Below are 23,760 nucleotides of genomic sequence, written 5' to 3'. Positions count from 1 at the left end.
TTTAACGTACAGTTAGCAATTTTAACATGCAAAATTTTAACTACAACGAGCTCTTTTTTCCTTTTCATAACAAAACTAAAATTTCTAAAATTGGAGCAATTCTGTGTGAGAGAGGAGGCTATAATTTTTTTGAATGTGTAAGATAAAAATTACATGAACATTTGAATGGTTTAACATTACTAGTACAGTAAGCAATTAAACCATGATTTTATTGAAGAATCAACTATGATTTTGAAGCATTGGGCAAGAACTGTTCAGAGCAATGCTCTCATTGGCCACTGGGCTTCATGTGATCTACCCACATGAAACACCGATGTGGCATCTCCATATCTTATTTATCTAATAAGGAAACATTCTGCCACTCCCATTCATAGTGAATAGGATCTTAAGTCAGCAGACCTATTGAAATCAATGCCACTACTTGCCAAGGTACAACTCGCAAGTGTGGCAAAAGCTAGCCCTACGTAAATAAAATAGAAATTGGATGATAAAATACTTCTTCCTAGCATCTGAACTTTTAAAAAATCTTGCGCTTTTTAACAGCAAAGGCAGATAAATTCTGCATTTCCCCTTCCCCTCCTTATTTTTCTCTCTCTCTCTCCTCCAGCTTAGCTACTGTCCCCAACACGTTTGCAGGTGGTAGGGTGCTTCCAAAAGATTTCTTTCACGCTGTAGAAGCTATATAGGGAGATCCAAACAAGTTCAGGATGCATTTTGGTTTAACTTTTTAGTCCATCTGTCGAACTGTGAACATATTTAGCTGTTCAAAGCGACGTTCTACTCTGAAAAGCAACTATGTAAAAATGGTACTTTTTTACTTAAGAGCTCTGTTCGTGGTGTCCATTCCTGACCTCACTTGGGGGCTGAAGATTAACATTAAAGTTTGTGACTACGGGGACAAGTGCTATAAAAAAGGCTAAAAAACATATTCAGTCACATCTGCTGATTTTAGTGACAAAAATAGGTTTTTGATGGGTTTTACATAAAAGCCAATTAGTTACTGGTGTAAACTCATTGAAGGCAATGCAGCTGCACATGTGTCACAGAGGACACAACTTGGTTTTAGAATCTTATTGCCCTGTGATGATACACAAGAAAAAGAACCCAATGTGGCTGTCTGAGTCCAAGCTGTGTATGCAGGGCTGACAGATAGCATCATTTTATTTATATCTGAGCACATTTAATATGGAAGTCATAGGCACAATAAACATGGAACTCCACAATGCCCTTTCTAGAGTCACTGTTGAGAGCAGAACCCCACTAACGGTACAAAACTGAAAGCAGCCCAGCCACCCACAAAGTGGCATGTGTCAGGGAGAGAGCAGAGCTCAGCCTCATTCTGCAATTCTCCCCATTAGGGACCACAGCCAGGTGTAGTAATTTAGAGCTGCCCCAGCACTGCTTCAGCTTACACTGAGGCCAAAACCACTGCAGCTTGAGAAATGGCCCCGGACGGCTCCCCTTCTCTCCTATGCTAAGGCTCTGGCCAGTAAAGTAAATGCTGTATGACTTCACTGCATAACAAACAGAATCTACATTTCCAATAGAAATATATTTCATTTTATGCTTAAAGAAAATATTTGTTACTGTAATATATGCCTGTGTGGATTTAGGAATATTATTATGTTCAGCTGAAATTCTCTCAAGCCTTGTGTATGCTGGTGGTTTTTACAAAAAAATTCCTACCAGCGCTACCAGGGGTTTAGCGGGGCATAGCCCTAATACAGATAAGGTTTCCATGGCTGGACCTACTTTTACTGTTGTATTAACTACACCTGCTTTGCAGCAGGCTTGATTGTCACGGTAGCAAAAAGGCTGCGAGCTGCCAGAACCTTGTTCATCTGACTGTTCCCACTCATGCGATCACTGGTGGAAGGTTTTGGTAATATTGATACAATTTTTTGCTGTAGGCAAGACACTTTAACTATATTGGTACAGTTAAAGCAATACAACCCCCCAGTGATGATGCAGTTACATGGATATAAATGTGCTTATACCAGTATAGCTTATTCCCATGCAGGAGGTGGAATAAACTATACTGGAATAAAGTACCTTTATAGCTATGTAAATATGTCCCCATTAGAGGTTGTATCAATTTAACTATTTTAGTCAAAAATCTTACCCCTTACCAAAAGTCATGGTAGTAATACCTAATTCTGCAGGCCTTATTCAAGCACAATTCCCAGGGAATTCAACAACAGTTTTCCATTAAGGACTGTTGGATGAAACCTAAGTCCTTTTATAGGGTGACAGACCTGCAGCTGTTGGCCTTTGGTAACAGACTTGCTGTGGACTTCTCTGCTCCTGTCCTCACTGTGACAGATAAGACAATTTCCTGCATTACCCTGTGATAAACCTTCCTGAATAAAGTTTAACCATCTTTGGAGTCTATTGTACTAAATGCAAAGGCTATGTATCATTGCAGGGCCTGGATGACCAAAGGATTATATTGGACAATGCAGCAAACAAGAATGATCTTTTGGGACAATATATGTAAAGTGGATTTCCTGGGAGATATCTAGGGGGAAATGCAAATTCCATCCTCACCCCCACCTCCAGTTTTGCAAAAGCCCAGCCCATTGAAGGTATACCACGAGGACAAGGCAGTTGTCTGCTGATTACCTGTTCCCAGGATCCCAAGATCAAAGGCCCAAACTGTATAAAGGAGGAACTCACAGACTCATGAGGGTGATTGTTCCGAGCTGAAGCTGTTATGAATTTGTAACCACTGCTTTGTGGGGTTTAATGGACTGATCATCTGCCAGAGCCCTTGTTGGTGTTGGAGGTGATCTGATGTAAGCTTAGTAGCGTGCCTGTAGGTTGTTTTATTATTTTAATATGTTTTCTCTGTAATGCTTTCCTCATAAGAATAAATGTCCTTGCTTAGAAAGAGCTGGGTGATACCTGACAGTGGGCAATTATGCTGTTTATAGTCCCTCAGGAGAAAGCAACATAGAGACACTGGCCGTTTAAACCACCTGGCTTGCAACTCACAGTGTAGCCAGGGAACTATGCAGCCTGGAAAAACCCCAGACAAGGAGAGAGATGTGGGTCCCCACACAAGAGAGGTGACTGCTGAAAAGCTGAGAGTCTAAAGCGACCATCCTTGCTGAACCATCAGGGGGGAAAATACGGGTGCAGCTGCCCTGAACTGTGACGCTCTCCACAAACATATTAATTGTTAATCACTGTAAACATCAAATGTTCATTTATTCACTATGTGCACAATCTTACCTGGCATTGCTGCCCAGTACAGAGAACAAGGTGGTCGTATGGCACTTTTTTTCCTTTGGAAACCACTACATGTTTGGCAGCTCGGTCTATGCCAGTCATTTTATCAACCACAACATTAACCCAGGAACAAAGTGACATCAATGCATAATCTTTATCATTAAAACAGTGGCTGTGAAGAAAGAATATCTATAAGTGACATTTTAGCAGCTGACAGCAGGCATTAATTAGACATCTGGTGAGTTGGTTGAAGTCCCCTAGTGGTTCAAGTGGTTGTCTTGCTGTGAGCTTACTAAGGCCTATAGTGAGAGATTATTCATTATGAAACTCTCAGGTACAAACTGACAAGTTCCTGTTAAAACCAAATAATTTCTCCCAATGTCAGGCCATACTACAATAGAGTTTAAAAACAAGTCAAATATATACTTTACCATGGTTCAAATTTGCAGTCTGATGCACAGTGCAGTTTTGCACCTGTAAAAGAAACTGTTTTTCTTACCTGATAATTTCCTCTCTTTGGCTCTCTCTACGAAATGCTCTTTTGCTAAAATAGTCCCACTTCTGCTACCACTAGTTCAGCTCCACCAGTAATAGCTATGGTGAGACCACTAACCACTAGTATAACTACTGTCTTACCGAGCCCTGCTCGGAAAGTGTTTACAACTACAAAGACGGCTACAACAGCAGAAATGCCAGTAAAGGGCAGAGATATCATCAGATCTGCTCTTCTGCTTTCCCTCTCCAGATGAGCTCCTACAAAACGGTAAGGATGAAAAACATTGTAATGACATTAAAGAAACCTTCAAAATGCTGTATGAAGCAAGCAAAGAGATGCCATTCACAGGAGGGAGAGGGAGATTATCATATGCACTAAGAGGAAGAAATTAGCAGGCAAATGAAAATCTCTCTCTCTCTCTCGTAAGGGTATGTCTGATAATCCTCATAAACACAGGGACTGACTGACAAGCAATTCATTCCCAACCCTTAAGGAGAGAGGAATTTTGAAACCAATTAATTTATATACAGTGCAACAAAGAACAGTTTATGTGCAATTCTTCTATAAACAAAGCCCTCTTCCAATTAGCAATTGCAGCCACAGAGCCGTTTTTTACCCTGGCATGTTTGGTGGTAAGTGAGGAAAGAGGCCTCGGATTACTCAGTTGTTTTGTTCAGACAGACTCACTTCTTCTATCCTAACTCTTAGCAAGTGTCATATTTATTAATTTTGTTCAAGGTTTTCATAAAGACTGATGGCCCAATTACACTGTGAATGCTAAAACCTATGCTTTAGATACAATTTTTAAAAGTACCAGTTATGTAGGAGCCTTAATCCCATTTTCAAAAGTGAATGAGGCACTCAGGGACAGATTTTTAAAGGTGTGTAGGCAGCTAAAGATGTAGATAAATGCCTAATGGGATTTTCAATAGCACCTAAGCAGGTTAGGCACCTAATTCCCTTTGAAAATCTGGCCCTTAGGAGCCTAAGTCTCAATGAAAGTGAATGCGACAACCTCCTGAAACTCTTTTGGAAACAGGACTTTGGTGCCACAGATGACATTTGTATATAGAAATTCATCTATTTTGGAAGATGGGAGACTACCAACAGACATTCATCTTAGTGCTGAGATCTTAAAAGGTGGTTCTCCTCTCGGGATGCCCCATTTATTTTGTCTCAATGACTCCATATCAAATTTGCTAATTTTACTATTCCCCCACCCCTAACAGTCAGGCACGCAAACTCAGTCTGGATTCTGAAAGCAAAGCTGGTTCTTTCTGGCTCACACACTATCTCAGTAATTAAAATTTTGTAGGTCAACTTCTGCCCTCAGTTAAACCTGTGTAACACCATTGCCTTTAGTACTGTTACAAAAGTCTGACGGAAGGTATAAACTGAAGATAATGGTGATAAGCTTGATCAAGATATTCAAAAGTGACCAGTGATTTTCATTGCCTCAATTTTTGATGTCCAGCTGAGACATCTTAAAGGATTCTGATTTTCAGTGAGTGGGTGCTGTGTATTTTCTGAAAATAAGACCTTTTTAAGGTGTTTCAAGGTAGGCACCCCAAATCACTGGTTGCTTTTGAAAATATTGGCCAAGATCTATTTTTGCTGCACCAAAGTCCATGGGGGAGGGGGATTATTGCCTGTTTTAAATCTAGCCTCCTTAAATAGGTATGTGATTGTCCAGTATTTTCTAGAGAGGGTATCAAAAATTTAGAAGCTGTTGTTTACAAAGGGATCTTTCTAGCAAAACCAGAAAGAAACAGAGCCTCTTTAGCACCCTTATGCATTCAAATTATAAGCAATCCCAAAATTCATTTAAAACTCAACTATATTACACTAACAGTGTGCTCACCGCTTTACAGACTGGTGTGAAGAAAAACACTCTGCCCCAAATTGTTTTTCTCTCTCATATATGACGATAAAATACCTAAACAACAGATAATCTATAGACCTATTCCCACAAAATATCTAGGAGACCAGGGAGAAAGCATTTTAAACCTGGAAACTATAATAATCTGAATTATTGCACAGAGCTGAGTCTTTGCAATAGTGCTTTGTGGAAGTATGTAGAGAACTCCACATGGCTGGCTGCTCTTCAAATCCTCTGAGTCTTGATACTTCCCTTACAAAAACCCAGATGTGACCCTAAGAGCACCACAATGCCAGTTGTCATGATATTTACTCAAAAGGTGGCATGTAATACATAATTGGAAAACTAATAACTCTCTGATTATTCGCAAAAAGAAAAGGAGTACTTGTGGCACCTTAGAGACTAACAAATTTATTTGAGCATAAGCTTTCGTGAGCTACAGCTCACTTCACTGGATGCATTCAGTGGATTATTTATATTCTTGTGTGAGGTCTGTATGGTTAACCCACAAAAAACTTTACAGATATGCTGGAAATATGTGACTAAAATGTGTTTAAACCAGGCATGTTAGCAGGAGTTCATAAACAGGTTTTCTCCAGACAAAGGAAAGAGGTCAACACTTCAAACCAGGCATGGTCAAATTCAGTGGGCTATTCATTTGTATCGGAAGTTGCAGGAAGAGATCATTTGCATTGTAAAAATCAACAGGGGGAGGAACCAGCATGGAGTCTGCATCAGACAGCATGGCGTCCACACCCAGCAGGGGAAAGGAACTTTATATGGGGAGACGCTATAGAAGAATACATTTCAGAGGTTTGCGGGACTACAAAGAGAGGGAGATTGAACCTCTAAGTTATCCATCTCTAGGGAACAAAGAAGCCAGCTCTTTGAATCTGTAAGGGTTGATCCTGGCTGGAAAAACCAGTCATGCTGGAGAATTTCCTTTAAGTAGGGAAAGTATCTTGAACAAGAACTATAACGAATTAAGTTAAGTTTCAGTCTTAAAAATGCATTTTACTTTGTTGATAACTATTTTTATCGTTATTCTTTCTGCTTGGTATCACTTAAACCTATGTCGTTTTGTTAATAAACTTGTTTTACTTTACCTATAAACCAACTCAGTGCTTTGTTTGAAGTGGAAAGTTTGTCAAACCCAGGTAAGTTAATAAACTGCGGTGTACTGTCTCTTTAAAGGAGCAGTGAACTTGTTAAGATTTTGTGAGTGCTACAGTCAGAGAGGCTGAGCACTGTAGAGAAAGACGTTGTTTGGGGAGAACTTGGGACTGGAAGGGTGTTGGTGTTACCATGCAAGGAGCAACCAAGTTGGTGGAAGCCAGGGTGAGATCAGTGTGGTAATGATCAGACTGTTGGTATCAGGGCTCTGAACCAAAGCTGTACGGTACAAAGGCACCCAGGGCTACAGGTCAGGTGGTGACAGAACACCTTACTGGTCTGGATTGAACCCAGATCCTCACACCAGAAGAGGGAAAATCATCTATTAAAAACTCCACAAGGTTCTTCTAGAGGTTTGTGCTACTCGTAAAGACAAGCTGTTTACAGGTCCATGGAGGGACGGACCCTGAAGATTCAAATTACAGTGGCTTTTGAATGAAACAGAAAGCTGAATAGATGTTCTAGATAGAAGTCATAGACCTTTTACCATCAAGTTTGTGAAGTAAGGTCTTTATGGGGAAATATACATCAGAAAATGTTGGCAAGGTAACTGACTGATTAAGATGGAATGCAGATGCCACATTTAAAAAGAATCTAGGACCAATCTGCAGCACTCCTTTATCCTTGTAAAGCAATATGCAAAGCCTGGAACTCACTCATTCTGTGAGCTGGAGTCACTGCCGCCAGGAATAAAATATTCCATTTAGCAAACCAAGCTCATCAGCAGTGAGTGGCTCAAGCACCACTTTATTTCTTATTTGGTGGATAGTGGTAAGAGGCCCAATATAAATCCAATGAGAGTTATTCCACTGCAGTGAGCTATGGAGCACGTCCCAAACACAGCTTGACTAAAAAATATGGGATCCTGATCAAGTTTGAACCCCTAAGTTCTTTGGCATTATAAACAATAACAGAGAAAATTGAAAAGGAACAAAGTAGTAACAATGATTATTGTTTGTACCAATACTGTCATATTTTATATTCATATTAAAGATGAATATTAAATATAAACATTCATATTTATAAATATTCATATTCAAAACACAGGGCTGATTGCTAATGATTATTAATTATTATTGTTATTAGAGTACCCAGAAATGGGATACATGCTTCACAGAAACAAGTAAAAGTGCTTCCATGCCCTGACAAGCTCTGTGATCCAACGTCCAGATTTTCAGAGATGCTCAGCATCCACATCTGCCATTTACTTTGATGAGAGTTTTGGACAATCAATGCTCTTGAAAATCTGGCCATAAGTTCAGACAGGACACAAATAAGAGACAGAAATAAACAAACAGGATGAAGGGAAGAGGAAGGACTTTCCATAAAGTGAATAATAAAGAGAAGTAGGATTTGGAAAAGCACATGTGTGATTTAGAAGCACAAATATCATTGGCAGTCAGTGAGACTTGTGTTCCAAAATCACTTAGAAGCTTCTGAAAATCCCACCAAAGATCGTTTTAATTTTCAGCTGCTCCTTAATTAAATTAATTCATATCCATTATCTATCTATTTTCAAATTAAACAACTAGCTCTGGTTAGACAGTTATGAACTACAATTTTCTATAAATGTAGGTATTTTGTAAATGTCACTGGAAATATTTGTTTACGTATGAAACATATATATAGGGATGTGGTTTATCTATTAAATTCAAATCTTCTTTGCCTTTGTCTTGTCCTATTAGTTGGGCTGGCACCTAGCATTAGACTGACATACTCCCTGAAGACAAAGACCTAAAGTGTTGCCTACACTTATGGGGGTGTGTAGGGTACATGTAGCCACATGCCCTAGTGAAAGGTAGGCTGCGTCCACACTGCAGTGTGTCACTATACATGGCACTGAAAGGCTCTGGCAGTGGGTGGTAGCAGGGAAAGGCTCTGGCAGTGGAATTTCTTCTGGCAAGAGGTAAAAATGATCAATACTTCATGATGTTCTGAACTCCATGCAAAATTAATCTCTGTGACATGGCTTTCCATCATTTGTAGGTACAGATACATACATCCACAAGGCGTGGTTGCTCGGGAGACAGGAGACGTGGAGAATGCCTTTGAGAAAGCACATCTAGATTGAGACTCATAACAGAACAGGACCTGGACCTGGAGAGTTTTTCTGATTATGTTTGTATTTTAGTTTCTTATTATGAGCACTAAGACTTGAGGAAAATACACATTTCTGTACATATGTATGCTGAATTGTACTACAAATTCACAAAAAAAAATCACGTTTTATATTTTCCTTTGAAACTATCACAAATATTTAGAAATTAAATCAAACCTGTCAATTAAAAATCCTCTGTTCGTAGAGCCTGGTGGATTTTTTCCTGGAAGCCCATGAGTTGAAATCAGGGTCAGATTGTTAAATTTCAGGTGCGGACTAAAGAAGTAAAAACAAAATGCAAAACATAGATCAACATGAGTTTGCTGAAGTTCAGTTAGGTATACTTGTAATTTGATTTTGCTAAAACATACTGTTATAATTAGTGTTTACATTCAACAGGGTTTCCCAGTCTATTCCTGAGAAGTTTGGTTTAGCTGTACAGAATCCAGCACAATGGGGCCCTGAATCTGATTGGGAATCTCTGGGCTACATGATAATACAGATAAGAAATAAAATAAAAATCATTATGATCTGTCCCCGTAGAGCTATATGGCATAAATTACCTCAGTCACCACTTAACTTGAAAGTCATCCTAGAGCTAGACTGAGCCTTTGCTCAATTACTTGAGTATCAAGAAGTATGGCAGGAATTGACTCAGGCCTTGCCTTCACTTGCAAATTAGGTTGTGTTAGAAAATGGCCTTGAGGAGTCATAGTAATGAACAGTGTTAAACATGACTTAGCACTCTGAGTAGAGAAGGACTGTTGTGTTAATAGCAGTGTGTTAAATGTTCATAGCAGGCCAGTCGCTGCAGCTTCTCTAGTTAGTGCTCCCACCCCCATCACCTAATTTTCTGGGGAAAACAAAGCTCTGTAGAGTTAGAATTCCTTCTCTGATCCTCCCTTCCCTTGGAAAGTTATACATGTCACTAGGTGCAGATTGCTTTCACTCATGCCAGTTCAGCTTTACCTGCTGGCACTGTGGAGGGGATGGAGCTGTGTCCACTCCCTGCTCCTCTCCACCCCTTCCTTGCCCACCTTCTCAGGGGTGCAGTTCCTGTTCTTCCCCTCACATCTGAACCCAAGTTTTGGGGAGGCCATGTTGGTAAGTGAAGATGATCTTACTCCCCCTTTAATCCCTGCAGAGCTGCATTAGTGCCAGCCACAATCTGGATCGCTAATTCAAATTCTTTGATAAGGTTAAGATTCAGCAGATGTTTTCGTAAGCAGGGCCTGGCTGACATTCCTGCATCAGACCCTCAAGTGGAACCCAGTAGCGTAGCTATGGGTCAGGCGGCGCTCCGGGTCCTTCACTCTCTCCGGTCTTCGGCAGCTTTTCGGCATTTCGACCTGCCCCTGAAGACCCAGAGCGCCGCTGCGTGAGTACAAGCGGGTGGCGCCTTTTTTTTTATCTCCGCTCCCCCTGTTTTCTCCACCTGGCTATGCCACTGGTGGAACCCTTCAGAGGCTTCACTTCTGGGAATAACACGAAAAATAAAGTTGTTCATTGCTGACAGACAGCAACAGTAGAAGGAAGACCCTTGTGTTATCTTCATGTGGGAGTTTAAACATGGCTATATCTTTCTGTCTCTCTAGTAAACATATGGCTCACCACATCCATGCAAAGTTAAGATAATGAAAGTGAAGAGAAGGCAAAGCAGAAATAAAGCCTTTGTTTAAGCAAAGCAACGTTAACTTTAAGCACACATTCGACTTCCATTGATTTCAAATGCTTTGCTGAATAGGAATGGATTTAGACATGTGCTTCAGTGGTTTGCAGAATTGGGGCCAAAGCGCATGTTCAGACAGACACAATGCATGCTGGAAATGTGCAGTTATTCAGACAGCTGATGAATATCAGTGGACAGCTACAATTACTGCTTTCACTTGGCTTGTTGGGTACATGCTAGGAAAATGACAGAGCCTTAGCAACAGTGTGCAGGTTATGCTTAGACCAGAGTCACATGCCTGCTGAGCACTGCCCAAAGCAGGATATAGTGTTTTCCTGAGTAACCGGTTCCTCCCAACGTGCCATCACATGACATGTGACAAAGGTAGGAAGCAGTCCTGCTGGTGGGACCGTTGAAATAAGGCTATAGCCCGACTTTGTCAGTGCTGTTTGTGGCTCAGCCACCAAAGGAAGATAGCTGGACAGTGAGGCCACTGTGGCATGAGAGAGCCCCGTGGCCTGCAATACTCTAGCCACTTCCTGTAATGGATTCCTGACAACAAGGAGACTATATCCACTGCCTGTAATGGATTTCTTGGAACTAGGAGGGTTCGTCAATGGAACAGCAGATTTTTCAATGCCATCCGCAGCAGGTTCCACAGAGCAATTCATTTGAGTGGGCCAGAATCTAAGCACCAGGAGATTCTGCCATTTTCTCAATTGCATGTGCTTTTTGGCACATATCAAGAGAACTTGTCCAACTGCATTTTAATTAACAACGTGGGCTCTGACAATATATTAAAGTAACCTAGATCTGACATTTAAAAACAAATAAATATTATGAATGATTAAGCCTTATAATCTTCAAGGCTTTGTACAACTTAAATATGGATAGATATAAGTGCTACAAGGAAATGGTATGCTTTTTATCTACTAATGTTAATTTGTTATTCATACATTTAAAAAAATATATTCAAACAAAGTGAAAGGTCATACTTAAACCAAAGAATTTCAAGGTTATGGCTGCCACTCTATAAATGCATATTAATAGTTTAATTCTGGATTATGGATCATCTACTATAAATCTCCATGCATACTTTGGGCACAATGTAATAAATAACCTGAATGTAACAGAGTGCATATATTTATACAGATTATAGACCTGATTTTCATTTACACAAAAGTAATTTTACACAGAAGTGCAAAAGATCCTTAAAGTGGGTATAAATGTAATTTTCTCCCACTTTAAGGCCGCTTTATACTCACAGTGTGTTCTAAAGTGGCTTTAGTGTAAATGAAAATCAGACCCAATCCATTCATCTGCATTTTAAAACATACAGTACGCCATATGCATTTGGAGCTGCTACTGTGGGTGTGAGTGTGAATGAATACCATTAATCGTAAAGATCCATAATATTCAGATACTTAACAATTTACATACAGTTATCAGGACAATAACTGGAAACTGATATACAAATTTCTGATGTTTCAGTGTATAAATCTGTCCCTCTGCCCCCTTCATACATCACTTGTTATCTCTGATTGTAAGCACTTTGGGGGAGGGACCATTTCTTCATGGATGCTGTACAGCACCTAGCACAATAGGGGCTCCAATCTTGAGTGCTACTCAATGTACATACTAAATTACACTAAAAGAAGTCAGGCACTCAATAGTCAGGAAATGACAATTTTAAGGTTGCTTGTGAAACTTAACTTTCCCTCTCACTCTGATACAGTCTTTAATTACATGATCCCATATTATTTTTTCTACAGGAAACCCAGCTCATCAGTAAATGCGTAGTTATTTAATATTTCTTTTTATCCTCACTGTGTGGCCCAAGGCCTTATTATCCATTCCAACACGGCACTGAATAAAATATTATTAATTTCCTCCTCAACATTTCTAGGATGTTCTAACCATAACATCCAAGTGCTTCACAAACATTACATAATTTATCTTTACAACACCTTTGTAAGATTGGGTGGTATTTTTATCCCCATTTTAGAGACTGGGAACTGAAGCAGAGAGAGATTAAAGCCGAAATTGTCAAAAAAGTTCACCAATTTTGGTGCCCAATTGGAGATACTTGGGACCTGAATTTTCAGAATACTTTTACACCATTTTTATAGCACTTAATATGTTAAAAGCACAGTTCTAATTGAGTCTGGCTGCAGGTGTCAGAGCTCAGCACTTCTGCAAATCTTCCCCCAGCTGTCTAATGTTGGGCAACTTTGAACATTTCGGTTTAAGTGACTTGCCTAGCATCACACAGGAACTCTGTGGCAGAGGTCAAGATAGTATCCAATTCTCCAGGGTAGCATTCAACTTAATCATGAAATCGTCATCTTCGTCCTATAGTTGGGGCCCTACCAAATTCATGGCCCTGAAAAATGCATCATGGATCGTGAAATCTGGTTTCTCCCCTGTGAAATCTGGTCTTTTGTGTGCTTTTACTCTATACTATACAGATTTCACAGGGGGGAAACCATGCGTTTCTCAAATTGGGAGTCCTGACCCAAAAGGGAATTGCAGGGGGGTTGCAAGGTTATTTTAGGGGGTTTGCAGTATTGCCATCCTTACTTCTGAGCTGCCTTCAGAGCTGGGTGGCCGGAGAGTGGCAGCTGTCTGCTGGGAGCCCAGCTCTGAAGGCAGCACCCTGCCAGCAGCAGCGCAGAAGTGAGGGTGCTAATACTATACCATGCCACCCTTACTTCTGCGCTGCTGCCTTCAGAGCTGGGTGGCTGGAGAGTGGTGGCTGCTGACTGAGGGCTCAACTTTGCAGGCAGCAGCACAGAACTAAGGGTGCCAGTACCATACCGTGCCATCCTTACTTCTGCGCTACTGTTGGCAGCGACCGGGGATCCCGACCAGCAGCCGTCGCTCTCCAGCTGCCCAGCTCTGAAGGCAGCACCACTGCCAGCAGCAGCTCAGAAGTAAGGGTAGCCGTACTACAACACTGCCCCACCCAATAACCTTGCGACCCCCCCCCCCAACTCCTTTTTGGGTCAGGACCCTACAATTACAACGCTGTGAAACTTCAGATTGAAATAGCTGAAATCATGAAACTTACGATTTTTTAAATCCTATGACCATGAAATTGACCAGAATGGACCATACTATAGTCCAGTCACACTTAGAAGATATGAAGGGCTGGAGCATGCTCAGTACAGATGGAAACTTCAGAGATTCTAGCCTCCATATTCTAACAAGCATGTGCAAACTGAGATTTTACAAAGCCTGATAATCTGGTCAAATTTGGGCATTTTTTCTCAAGAACAATGAAAGGCACATCCCTGACACTAGGAAGGCTCCCTGCCAAATTGGAAAACCCTTCTCCCAGGCATGAAGACACTAGAGGATCTACAATAATTTCTTACAACTACTTCATTAACATGAGAAAACAAAGTATTTTTCTATAACCTCGTACTAAGAAAAGGTTGAACTCTTTTTGTAGAAACTTTCTAGAACAATTCAGCCTGAGGCAGAGAAAATGAACAAAAAATCTCAACACAGATGGTTAAAGTTTTGCAAAGTTATAAGTAAGGCTACAATTTAGTCATGGGTATTTTAAATAAAAGATATGGACAGGTCATGGGCAATAAACAAAAAATCACGGCCTGAGACCTGCCCATGATTTGTACTATAAATACCCCAGAGTAAATTTTAGCCAGGAGGCTGTTGTTCTGGGGACCCTCTGCTGGGGGAAGACCCGGTGGGGGCCACTGCTCTGGGGGATTGCCCCAGGGAGCGGGGCCAATGGCACCAGCTGCCGGGGGCCATCCTAGCAGCGGTTGCACCGCCCGCCTCCCCGCTGCTGCTCCGGCCGTCCATGGGACCGCTGCCGGGGGCCACCAAGCTGTGACTGCTCCCTCCATCCCTGGGGCCAGCCACACCGGCAGCTGCTTGTACAGTCCCTGCCCAGGGACCGCCCGAGTAGCAGCCAGTGCGGCTGCTGTCAGAGCAGCTCCAGCACTGTCCGGTGCGGTCAGCTGTGGGGCTCCCCGAGCAGCCGGCTGTGGAGCCACTCCAGTAGCAGCCGGTGTGGCTGTAACCAAGCCGCTGGAGTAGCTGGCCCCGGGGCTAGCTGCTTGGGCGGCCCTGGGGTCAGCCATGCTGGTTACTGCAGATGTCACGCTGCAGAATCCGTGACTTCCGCAACCTCCATGACAGACACGGAGCCCTAATTATAAGCAACAGAAAACCAGGTCTTATGATGGGGTGTGTTGGGCAGTCTTAATGTTAGGTGTCGCTTCCTGTGCATATAATAAAACATAATTGCACAGTGAAAGCCCTTACAATAAGTAGTTGACATGTTGTCCCATGTTTAGAACTTCATATTCTTTGATATTTTAATTATTTTTTAAATACAAAAATAGGAATTGGAGACCAGTCAGCGTTACCCCATTATCAGATAATTTGGTTGAAAGAATAATTACAAGTAGAATTCTAAAACACCTAGAAAAAGAAGATACAACAAGGGGTAAAGCAGCCTGCATTCTGTAAAGGAAAATTGTGCCTCTTGAATTTATTAGAAATTTTTGAGCATGTCAGCAAAAAGATAAGGGAGAACCACTTGAAATTATTTTGGTTGGCATTTTCAAAAGTGCTCAAGCATTGGCTTAACTCTGCTCTCATTTATGTCAATGTACTCCACTGACTTTCATGGGAGCAAAGTTAATGCTGAGTGCTTTTGAAAATACCACCCTTAGTTTATCAAAACAACTTTTTACAAAATCCCTCACAAACAGAAATCAAAGGAAGTATTCATAGCGGTAAGGTACTTCCTTAGATGAGAAACTGGCTAAGAGACAGAAAACAGAGTAGAAATTAATGGCCAGTTTTCAACATGTTAAAGGGTTAGCAGTGGAGTGTCACAAGATTCACTACTAGGACTGGTGTAGTTTAACATATTCATAATTATCTCAAAAAGGAGGTGAAGAATGAGATATCAAAATTAGCAGAAGACACAAAAACATTTAAGTTGGGCAATACTAGAGAAGACGGTGAGGAACATCACAGGGGTGTAACTGTTACACTGGCAGACCAGATGCCAGCTCTTGTCCACGCTGCAGGCATTAGCTAAGAACTGACAAATTCATAGCTGGAGACCAGACCAGGAGGTCGGACTAGACTGACCGCTACAGAGATCCAACATGGCAATTTCTGTGTTCCAAAAGGAGTTTATTTATCACACTAATAATATGAACAATGCCATTTTAAATAGAAGGCTATTTTTAAATTATAGGGTCATATAGAAAGCATGAAAACTCAGTGAACATTTTTGTACTACTTGCCCTTCTTTAACACTGAATAGTAAAATACATCTTTTTAAATATCTAAAATAAGATTTTGTATGTCAAGAGTCCAAAGTATCTCTTCTAGCCAAATTATGAACCCCCCCAATAATGGAAATTATGTCATTTTCATAAATTTAGTGGCCAAAATGTTCAAGTCTGTGGGTGACATTTCCAAAAGAGCCAAAGGGCCAGATTTTTAAAGGTATTTAGGCACCTAAAGATGCAGATAGATGTTTGTGAAAATCCTGTTAGGCCCTTATTTGCAGCTATAAGGACCTAAATAGCGTTAAAAAACTGGCTCTCAGTAACGTAGGTGCATAAATCCCATTTTCAAAAATGCCTAAGTGACAAAGGTGCTTTGGAAAATTTTACCCAGTGCACCAAAAGTTGGGCTCTTAAATCCATATATAGGCACCTAAATATAATTAGCCTGACAAGTCAATGCAGGCTGCAGGTGCTCAACATCTATGAAAATCAGGAGCTTGGATACAGATTTATGCATAAGCAGCCAGGTTTGAAAATTCTGGCCAATGACACTGCTGAGTATCATTATACTTTCCATCAATACATTTGGGGTTCTTTTTATATAGTTTTATTTATATGCCGATAAAAGAATGGTTCATACATTCTGGCTCTAGTTCCTCACTGCCGGTCTAAAAGCAAGCTCCTGATAACTGAAAAACAATAGACACTGACAAACAGTTACCGTATATTAGGAAACAGAGTGGCTTATATGCTTTTAATGTATATAAAAAATGCCCAACATCAAGTGCTGTAAAAGGAGAGGTCACCATTTTGTGAAAAAGTCTTCAAAAGCTGAAACCAATGAAACATTACACAAGTGCACCTGCAATTTAGAAGCAAATAATTCCTGTGGGGATTCATGTTGCTGTGGATACAAAAGGGAAGAACAGCCAAAGATACTCGTAAAGCGGGGAGGGATTAGAGTATCTAGGGAAATAAGTAAAAGGTATTGAGTTTCATTGCACGGTTCTAGAGGACATCTACAAAAGAAGGCCTAAACATCCTTGTTCTTGAAATAAAAAAGGCTCCCATTGCCAATTTATTGTCAGCATAATAAAAGCAGCAAGCAAAAAAAAATTAGTATATTACTTACAGGGATCTTGGCAAGAGCCATTTGCAAATCTACCAGATTATTCTTCTTTAGCTTTTGCTGTTTTTAGCAAAAATCTGTCTAAGCAAGCCGTTTAATTAACTGCTTTCATTAAACCTCTCATTTGAACACATAAATAGCCAAATAGTCTTTTAACACAAAGTAAAGAGCAGTAGCCCACATGGATCTAAATGTTTCCATTTCATTTACTTGAACCTAAATATTACACACCTGTGCATCTTTTCCAGTAGTTTAAAGTAAATGACAAAATTGTATGAGGAAGTAATACAGTCTCTGAATAACAAAAAAAGGTTATCCGATATGCTGGTCTCCTGTAAGCACAGTATTTAAATAACCATGTTAATATTTGGTGTTATATGATGTACTAAGTCAAAGGCACAGACAACTTGAATTCCATTGTACTCTAACCTTGTCACATAAAAGTGCTTCTAAATATGAAAGCTCAAGATAGTTCTAAAAAAATTGTAACAAATTGCCAGTTTTGAGCAGTAAATCAAACTAGAGAAGCAAATGCTACACAGCTACATTATAACAAGGGTAGCTGATAATAATCATAGAACCACAGAACTGGAAGGGACCTCAAAAGGTCACCTAGTCCAGCCCCCTGCACTCAAGGCAGGACTAAGTATTATCTAGACCAGTGGTTCTCAAAGCCAAGTCCGCTGCTTGTTCAGGGAAAGCCCCTCTTGGGGCGGGCCAGTTTGTTTACCTGCTGCATCCACAGGTTCAGCTGATCGCAGCTCCCACTGGCCACGGTTTGCCACTCCAGGCCAATGGGGGCTGTGGGAAGCGGTGCGGGCCGAGGGATGTGCTGGCCGCCCTTCCCGCAGCCCACATTGGCCTGGAGCGGTGAACCGCAGCCAGTGGGAGCCACGATCGGCCAAACCTGCAGATGCGGCAGATAAACAAACTGGCCCAGCCCACCAGGGGCTTTCCCTGAACAAGCAGAAGACCGGCTTTGAGAACCACTGATCTAGACCACCCCTGACAGGTGTTTGTCCAACCTGCTCTTAAAAATCCCCAGTGATGGAGATTCCATAACCTCCCTAGGTTGGGGAAATGGGGAAAATCAAATTAGTACATACATTATATGACAGATAAATGAAATCACTTTAATTTTCAATTAAAGTCTGGCACAGTGGCCTTCATTCAGTGCACCTTTCTCAACATGTTAACTATGTTATGATACTATAAATGATTTTAACCACTTTCTTGGCCACTTGCTGCCTTGTGACTTGTTGCTTTGCCAGCCAGAGCTGAAGTCAGTTACACGCCTTTCTTTTTCCCCCATTGTTCAAGGTACCAGCATTCTTTTCTGGCATATAAGAATCAACATAAGATCGTGTTCTCATTACCAGAACATTGGTATACAGGGGATCAGGAAGGATGGACAGGGGAAAAAGTGAGGAAGTATCGCAGTATACATCAAGAATATATGCACTTGTTCTGAGGTCCAGAAGGAGGTGAGAGGCAGACCAGTTGAAAGTCTTTGGGTAAAGATAAAAGGGGAAAAATTGGATTGATGTCATGATATGGGTCTATTTCAGATCAATAAATCAGGAAGAGAAGGTGGATGAGGCATTTCTAGATCAAACAATAGAAATATACCAAACACAAGAGTGGTAGTAATGGGGGACTTTCATGACTCAGACATCTGTTGGAAAAGTAATATGGCAGAATGCAAAATTTCTTAGAATATATAGAGGACAACTTCTTTTTTCTTCTTCTTCTTCTTCCAGAATATGGAGGAAGGAACCAGGGGGACAGCCATTTTAGACTTCATTCTGACAAACAGGGAGGAATTGGTTGCAAATCTGATGGTGAAAAGCAATTTGTGTGAAAATGATCATGATATGATAGATGTCATGATTCTAAGGAAAGGAAGGAAGGAATAAGAGCAGCAGAATAAGACAAAGGACTTGAAAAAGCAGACTTTAACAAATTCAGAGAACAGGTAAATAAGGTCTTATGGGAAGAAAATCTGAGAGACAAAGGAGTTCAGGAGACCTGGTGGTTTCTCAAGGAGACAATATTAAAGGCACAGTGTAAAACTATCCAGATGCAAAGGAAAGCTATTAAGAGGACAATATGGCTTCATCAGAAGCTCTTTAATAGCCTGATAAATCAAAAGGGAATCCTAAAAAAAGTGGAAACATGGACAAATTGTTAGGAAGGAGAACAAAAGAATAACACAAGCATGTGGGGACAAAATCAGAAAGCCTAAGTCACAAAATGAGTTACACCTGGCAAGGGACATAAAAGGCAAGAAGAAGTAGTTCTTTAAATTCATTAGGAACAAAAAAAGGATGAAGAAAAGTGTCGGTCCACTACTTATAGGGGAAGGAGAGGTAATAACTGATCACATCAAGAAGGCTGAGGTGTTTAATGCCAGTTTTGCTTCAGTCTTTACTAAAAATGTTAATGATGACCAGACATACAACACAAATAATATTAACAACATGGGGAAAGAAATGAAAGCCAAATAGGGTAAGAACAGGTTAAAGACTATTTGGATAAGTTAGATGTATTCAAGTCAGCAGGGCCTGATGAAGTTCATCCTAGGACTAGTTGAACCAATCTCTGAACTGTTAGCAATTATCTTTGAGAACTCATGGAGGACAGCTGAGGCCTCAGAGGAGTGAAGAAGGGAAAAAATAGTACCTACCTTTAAAAAAGGGGACAAAGAGGACCAGAGAAATTATAGATCAGTCAGCCTAACTTCAGTAAATGTTACTGGAACAAATTAAACCATCAACTCGTAAGCACCTAGATGATAATAGGGTTATAAGGAATAGCCAACACGGATTTGTCAAGAACAAATCATGACAAACAACCTAATTTTCTTCTTTGACAGGGTTCCTGGCCTAGTGGATAGGGAGGGAATCAACAGATGTGACATATCTCAATTTTTGTAAGGCTTTTGACACAATCCCACTTGATATTGTCACAAGCAAATTACAGAAACGTGGGCTAGATGAAATTACTATAAGGTGAGTACAAAACTGACTGAAAGACCCATACTCACAGAATAGTTACCAGTGCTTCGTAGTCAAGCTGGGAGAGCACATATAGTGGGGTCCCGCAGGGGTCAGTCCTGGGTACCTGCTACTATTCCATATTTTCATTAATGACTTGGATAATTAAGTGCAGAGTGTGCTTATAAAATTTGTAGATGACAACAAGCTGTGAGGGATTACAAGCACTTTGAAGAACAGGATAAGAACTCAAAATAACCTTGACAAATTTGAGAATTGATTTGAAATCAACAAGATGAAATTCATTAAAGATAATCTCAAAGTATTTAGGAAGGAAACATCAAATGCACAACTACAAAATGTGATAGTACGGCTGAAAAGGATCTGGAAGTTCTAGTGGATCTAGTTCTAGTTGAATATGAGTCAACAATGTGATGCAGTAGCGAAAAAGGCTAATATCATTCTGGTTTGTGCGTAAGACATGAGAGGTAACTGTCCCACTCTACTCGGCACAGGTGAAGCTTCAGCTGGATTACTGTATCCAATTCTGGGTACCACACTTAGGTAAGATGTGGATAAACTGGGGAGAGTATAGAGGAGAGAAACAAAAGTAATAAAGAAGTTTAGAAAATCTGACCTATGAGGAAAGGTTAAAAAACTGGGCATATTTAGTCTTGAGAAAGGAAGATTGATGGGGCATCTGATAACAATCTTCAAATATGTTAAGGGCGGTTATAAAGAGTGATCAACTGTTCTCCATGTCCACTGAAGGTAGGACAAGAAGGAATGGGTTTATTCTGCAGCAAGGGAGATTTAAGTTAGATATTAGGAAAAAAATTTCTTGCTATAAGAGTAGTTAAGCTCTGGAATAGGCTTCCAAGGGAGGCTGTGGAATACTTACCATTGGAGGTTCTTAAGAACAGGTTAGACAAACACCTATCAGGGATGGTCTAAGCTTGCTTGGTCCTGCCTCAGCGCAGTGGGATGTACTTGATGACCTCTTGAAGTCCTTTCCAACCCTATATTTCTATGATTTTATAAGTATGAGTCATTATGGGAAAACAAAGCAGCAATATTATCGCTCTGTGGAAAGGATGTCATACCAAACATCATGAAGGCCCCACACCTGGGGTCATACTTTCTTGTTTACTATGCTATAAGTGACAGTGCCAACCAAGAAGGAAGCAGAAGAGATCATTGTGTGAACAATGACTTCCAAAGAATGTATTGGCAGACAAGAAACTACCTATGTGCATCAGCTTAAGGATTCAAAACAGGATTCCTACTTAAGAACTGATACACAGATATTCATCAAAAAGTTATACAGTTTTAATTAAGAGTTCTCCAAGATAAACCAGTTCTCCATGGGACCAACACTGGAGAAAAAATGCCAAGGCATTTGAAATGGCTTTGGTGAAGAGAGGCATTGTAGTGGAGTTTTTATCAGGACCCTTTCAAGACAGGACTCCAGGAAGTGACCTTAAATACTTTTTTTTGTCCTAGTGGAATTTTTAATTAATAGGATTCCCGGGTATAGAATTATGCTTCATTGGGTCAAGCATACAGAATGGTTCTCAAAGATTTTGTCTGAATAATTCAAAACCAGAATTTGCTGCATTCTCTGTAAAACTTCTCAGCAATCATTAGTGGCTTTTCCTCGACAGTCCCTTCTCCATCTGAGTTGCAGCACCAGAGCTAAAAATGACTCTAGTTGTCAGTTGCTCCATAGGGCTTCTCAGTAGCAGACACTTTAGATAAAATCCTGGCCCCACTGACATCAACGAGAGTTTCAGTGGGGCTAGGTTTTCACCCCTTATCTTTCCCAGGCTTCCCAAAACCATCATCCAATGTAGGCTCTCTCAGCACAGGAACATACCTTCCCAGCTCTGGTGGCTAGAGGTGGTCAAAACTTTTTCTGTTCTGTGAGAAAATCCAACATTTCAAAATTTGTTTTTGTTCCAAATTGAACCAAATTTTCAAAATTTCCGACAAAACGATATTTTTAAAAATTTCATTTTGAGTTGGTCGAACTTTTGTTCCAATTCTGACTTAAAAATCTTTTATAACAAAGTCTTTTGAAACAAAAAATAAAAATGTTTTGTTCCAACAACACCAAAATGGATCAAACATCAAAACAAAATTTAATCAAAAAAGTGGCATTTACGGACAGAAAAACTTTAAGTTGGAAAATTTTCACACCAGCTCTACTAATGACATTCTTCCTCAACCCTCTGGCAGTGCTATACCTCACAGACAGAATAAGGAAAGCACCATGCAGCACCAGCCCATTAAGCAGTCACTGTCTCCTTTATCTTATTGGCAATTCTTCCAAAAAGTCAAGGAATTTTTACTTTGACCTATGACTGACTCTCCTCAAGGAAGCTACAAGGGTTCCTCTCTCTCCCTGTCTTGCAGCTTTGCCTCCCTGAATGCCAGTGGAGCAATAGAATGACCCCTCACTCCAGACTTCATACATGCCCCACAGATTCTCTCTCTGCTAGGATTATTCCTATAATCTGTGCTCCCCTTCTCTCCTCCTGATACCCCTGGAACTCCTGCTACATCTCCAGTAAATTCATTTTGACCCACAAATTATTTCCTGCTTCCTTTCCTGGATTTCTTCACACACACTCTGCTCCAATCTCCATCTTTGACTATCTTCCCCATAATTAAATTAATTCTCTTTTTATTCTGTTTTGTCTTCTTCATTTCCAAACATGACATCTAACCCCTGATCAACCCACGTGTCTTCAACCCCCAACCCTTCTGCCCCTTGGCTCTCCTGAAACCCTCTTCTCAACATCATCATTTTGCCTAGCATCTTGTTGGTATTGTTTCTCCATGCATACCAATAAAACCCCCACAGCATACGTATAAAGTGAAAAACACAGTCAACAGTAGAGGCAAGCTGAGGGACCACACATTACTAAAACCAACTTACACACTAATCTTGACTAACAGCACTTTCTCTTCCTTTATAGATTCATAGATTCATAGATATTTAGGTCAGAAGGGACCATTATGATCATCTAGTCTGACCTCCTGCACAACGCAGGCCACAGAATTTCACCCACCACTCCTACAAAAAAAACCTCACACCTATATCTGTGCTATTGAAGTCCTCAAATTGTAGTTTAAAGACCTCAAGGAGCAGAGAATCCTCCAGCAAGTGACCCGTGCCCCATGCTACAGAGGAAGGCGAAAAACCTCCAGGGCCTCTTCCAATCTGCCCTGGAGGAAAATTCCTTCCCGACCCCAAATATGGCGATCAGCTAAACCCTGAGCATATGGGCAAGATTCATCAGCCAGATACTACAGAAAATTCTTTCCCAGGTAACTTGGATCTTACCCCATCTAAAACCCATCACAGGCCATTGGGCCTATTTACCATGAATATTTAATTACCAAAACCATGTTATCCCATCATACCATCTCCTCCATAAACTTATCGAGTTTAATCTTAAAGCAAGATAGATCTTTTGCCCCCACTACTTCCCTCGGAAGGCTATTCCAAAACTTCACTCCTTTACCCAAGCTCCACTTTAGGCTCAAGTATGAGCTGGGTTACCTGCCTGTGCAGGGGAGTAATGTGGTATAAGATGCCTCCTTATACCAGCTACCTGAATTCCTGGTCTGTGTGTGGGATGGGGAAAGTATAGCTAATGCAGGGTCCTGTATAGGTAAATGGGCAGGGGGAGAGGATGTTTGGAGCCTTGTCTCTGCTCCTAAACACACTGGCCAGCACAGCTCAATTGGCACAGAAGCAGAAGTAAGCTACACCCATTATAGGTCTGATCCAGTTTACCC

The 23,760-nt window shown here is 40.7% G+C and overlaps 1 protein-coding gene across 1 annotated transcript in view; it reads right to left on the bottom strand.

Annotated features, from left to right (window-relative positions):
- The window catches only part of CFAP61 (cilia and flagella associated protein 61), a 215,418-nt gene that overhangs the window by 87,563 nt on the left and 104,095 nt on the right, over nucleotides 1-23,760 (bottom strand). The window contains exons 18-19 of the mRNA XM_077812071.1: nucleotides 9,055-9,153; nucleotides 3,235-3,403 (exon numbers count right to left, since the gene is read on the bottom strand). Of these exons, the coding sequence (XP_077668197.1) occupies nucleotides 3,235-3,403; nucleotides 9,055-9,153 (268 nt within the window). The remainder of the gene's footprint in view (nucleotides 1-3,234; nucleotides 3,404-9,054; nucleotides 9,154-23,760) is intronic.

The sequence above is a fragment of the Eretmochelys imbricata genome, chromosome 3 (assembly GCF_965152235.1).
Source record: "Eretmochelys imbricata isolate rEreImb1 chromosome 3, rEreImb1.hap1, whole genome shotgun sequence".
Lineage (NCBI taxonomy): Eukaryota > Metazoa > Chordata > Testudines > Cheloniidae > Eretmochelys > Eretmochelys imbricata.
Note: the sequence above shows the minus strand (reverse complement) of the source record. Positions and strands in the feature narration are given on the sequence as shown.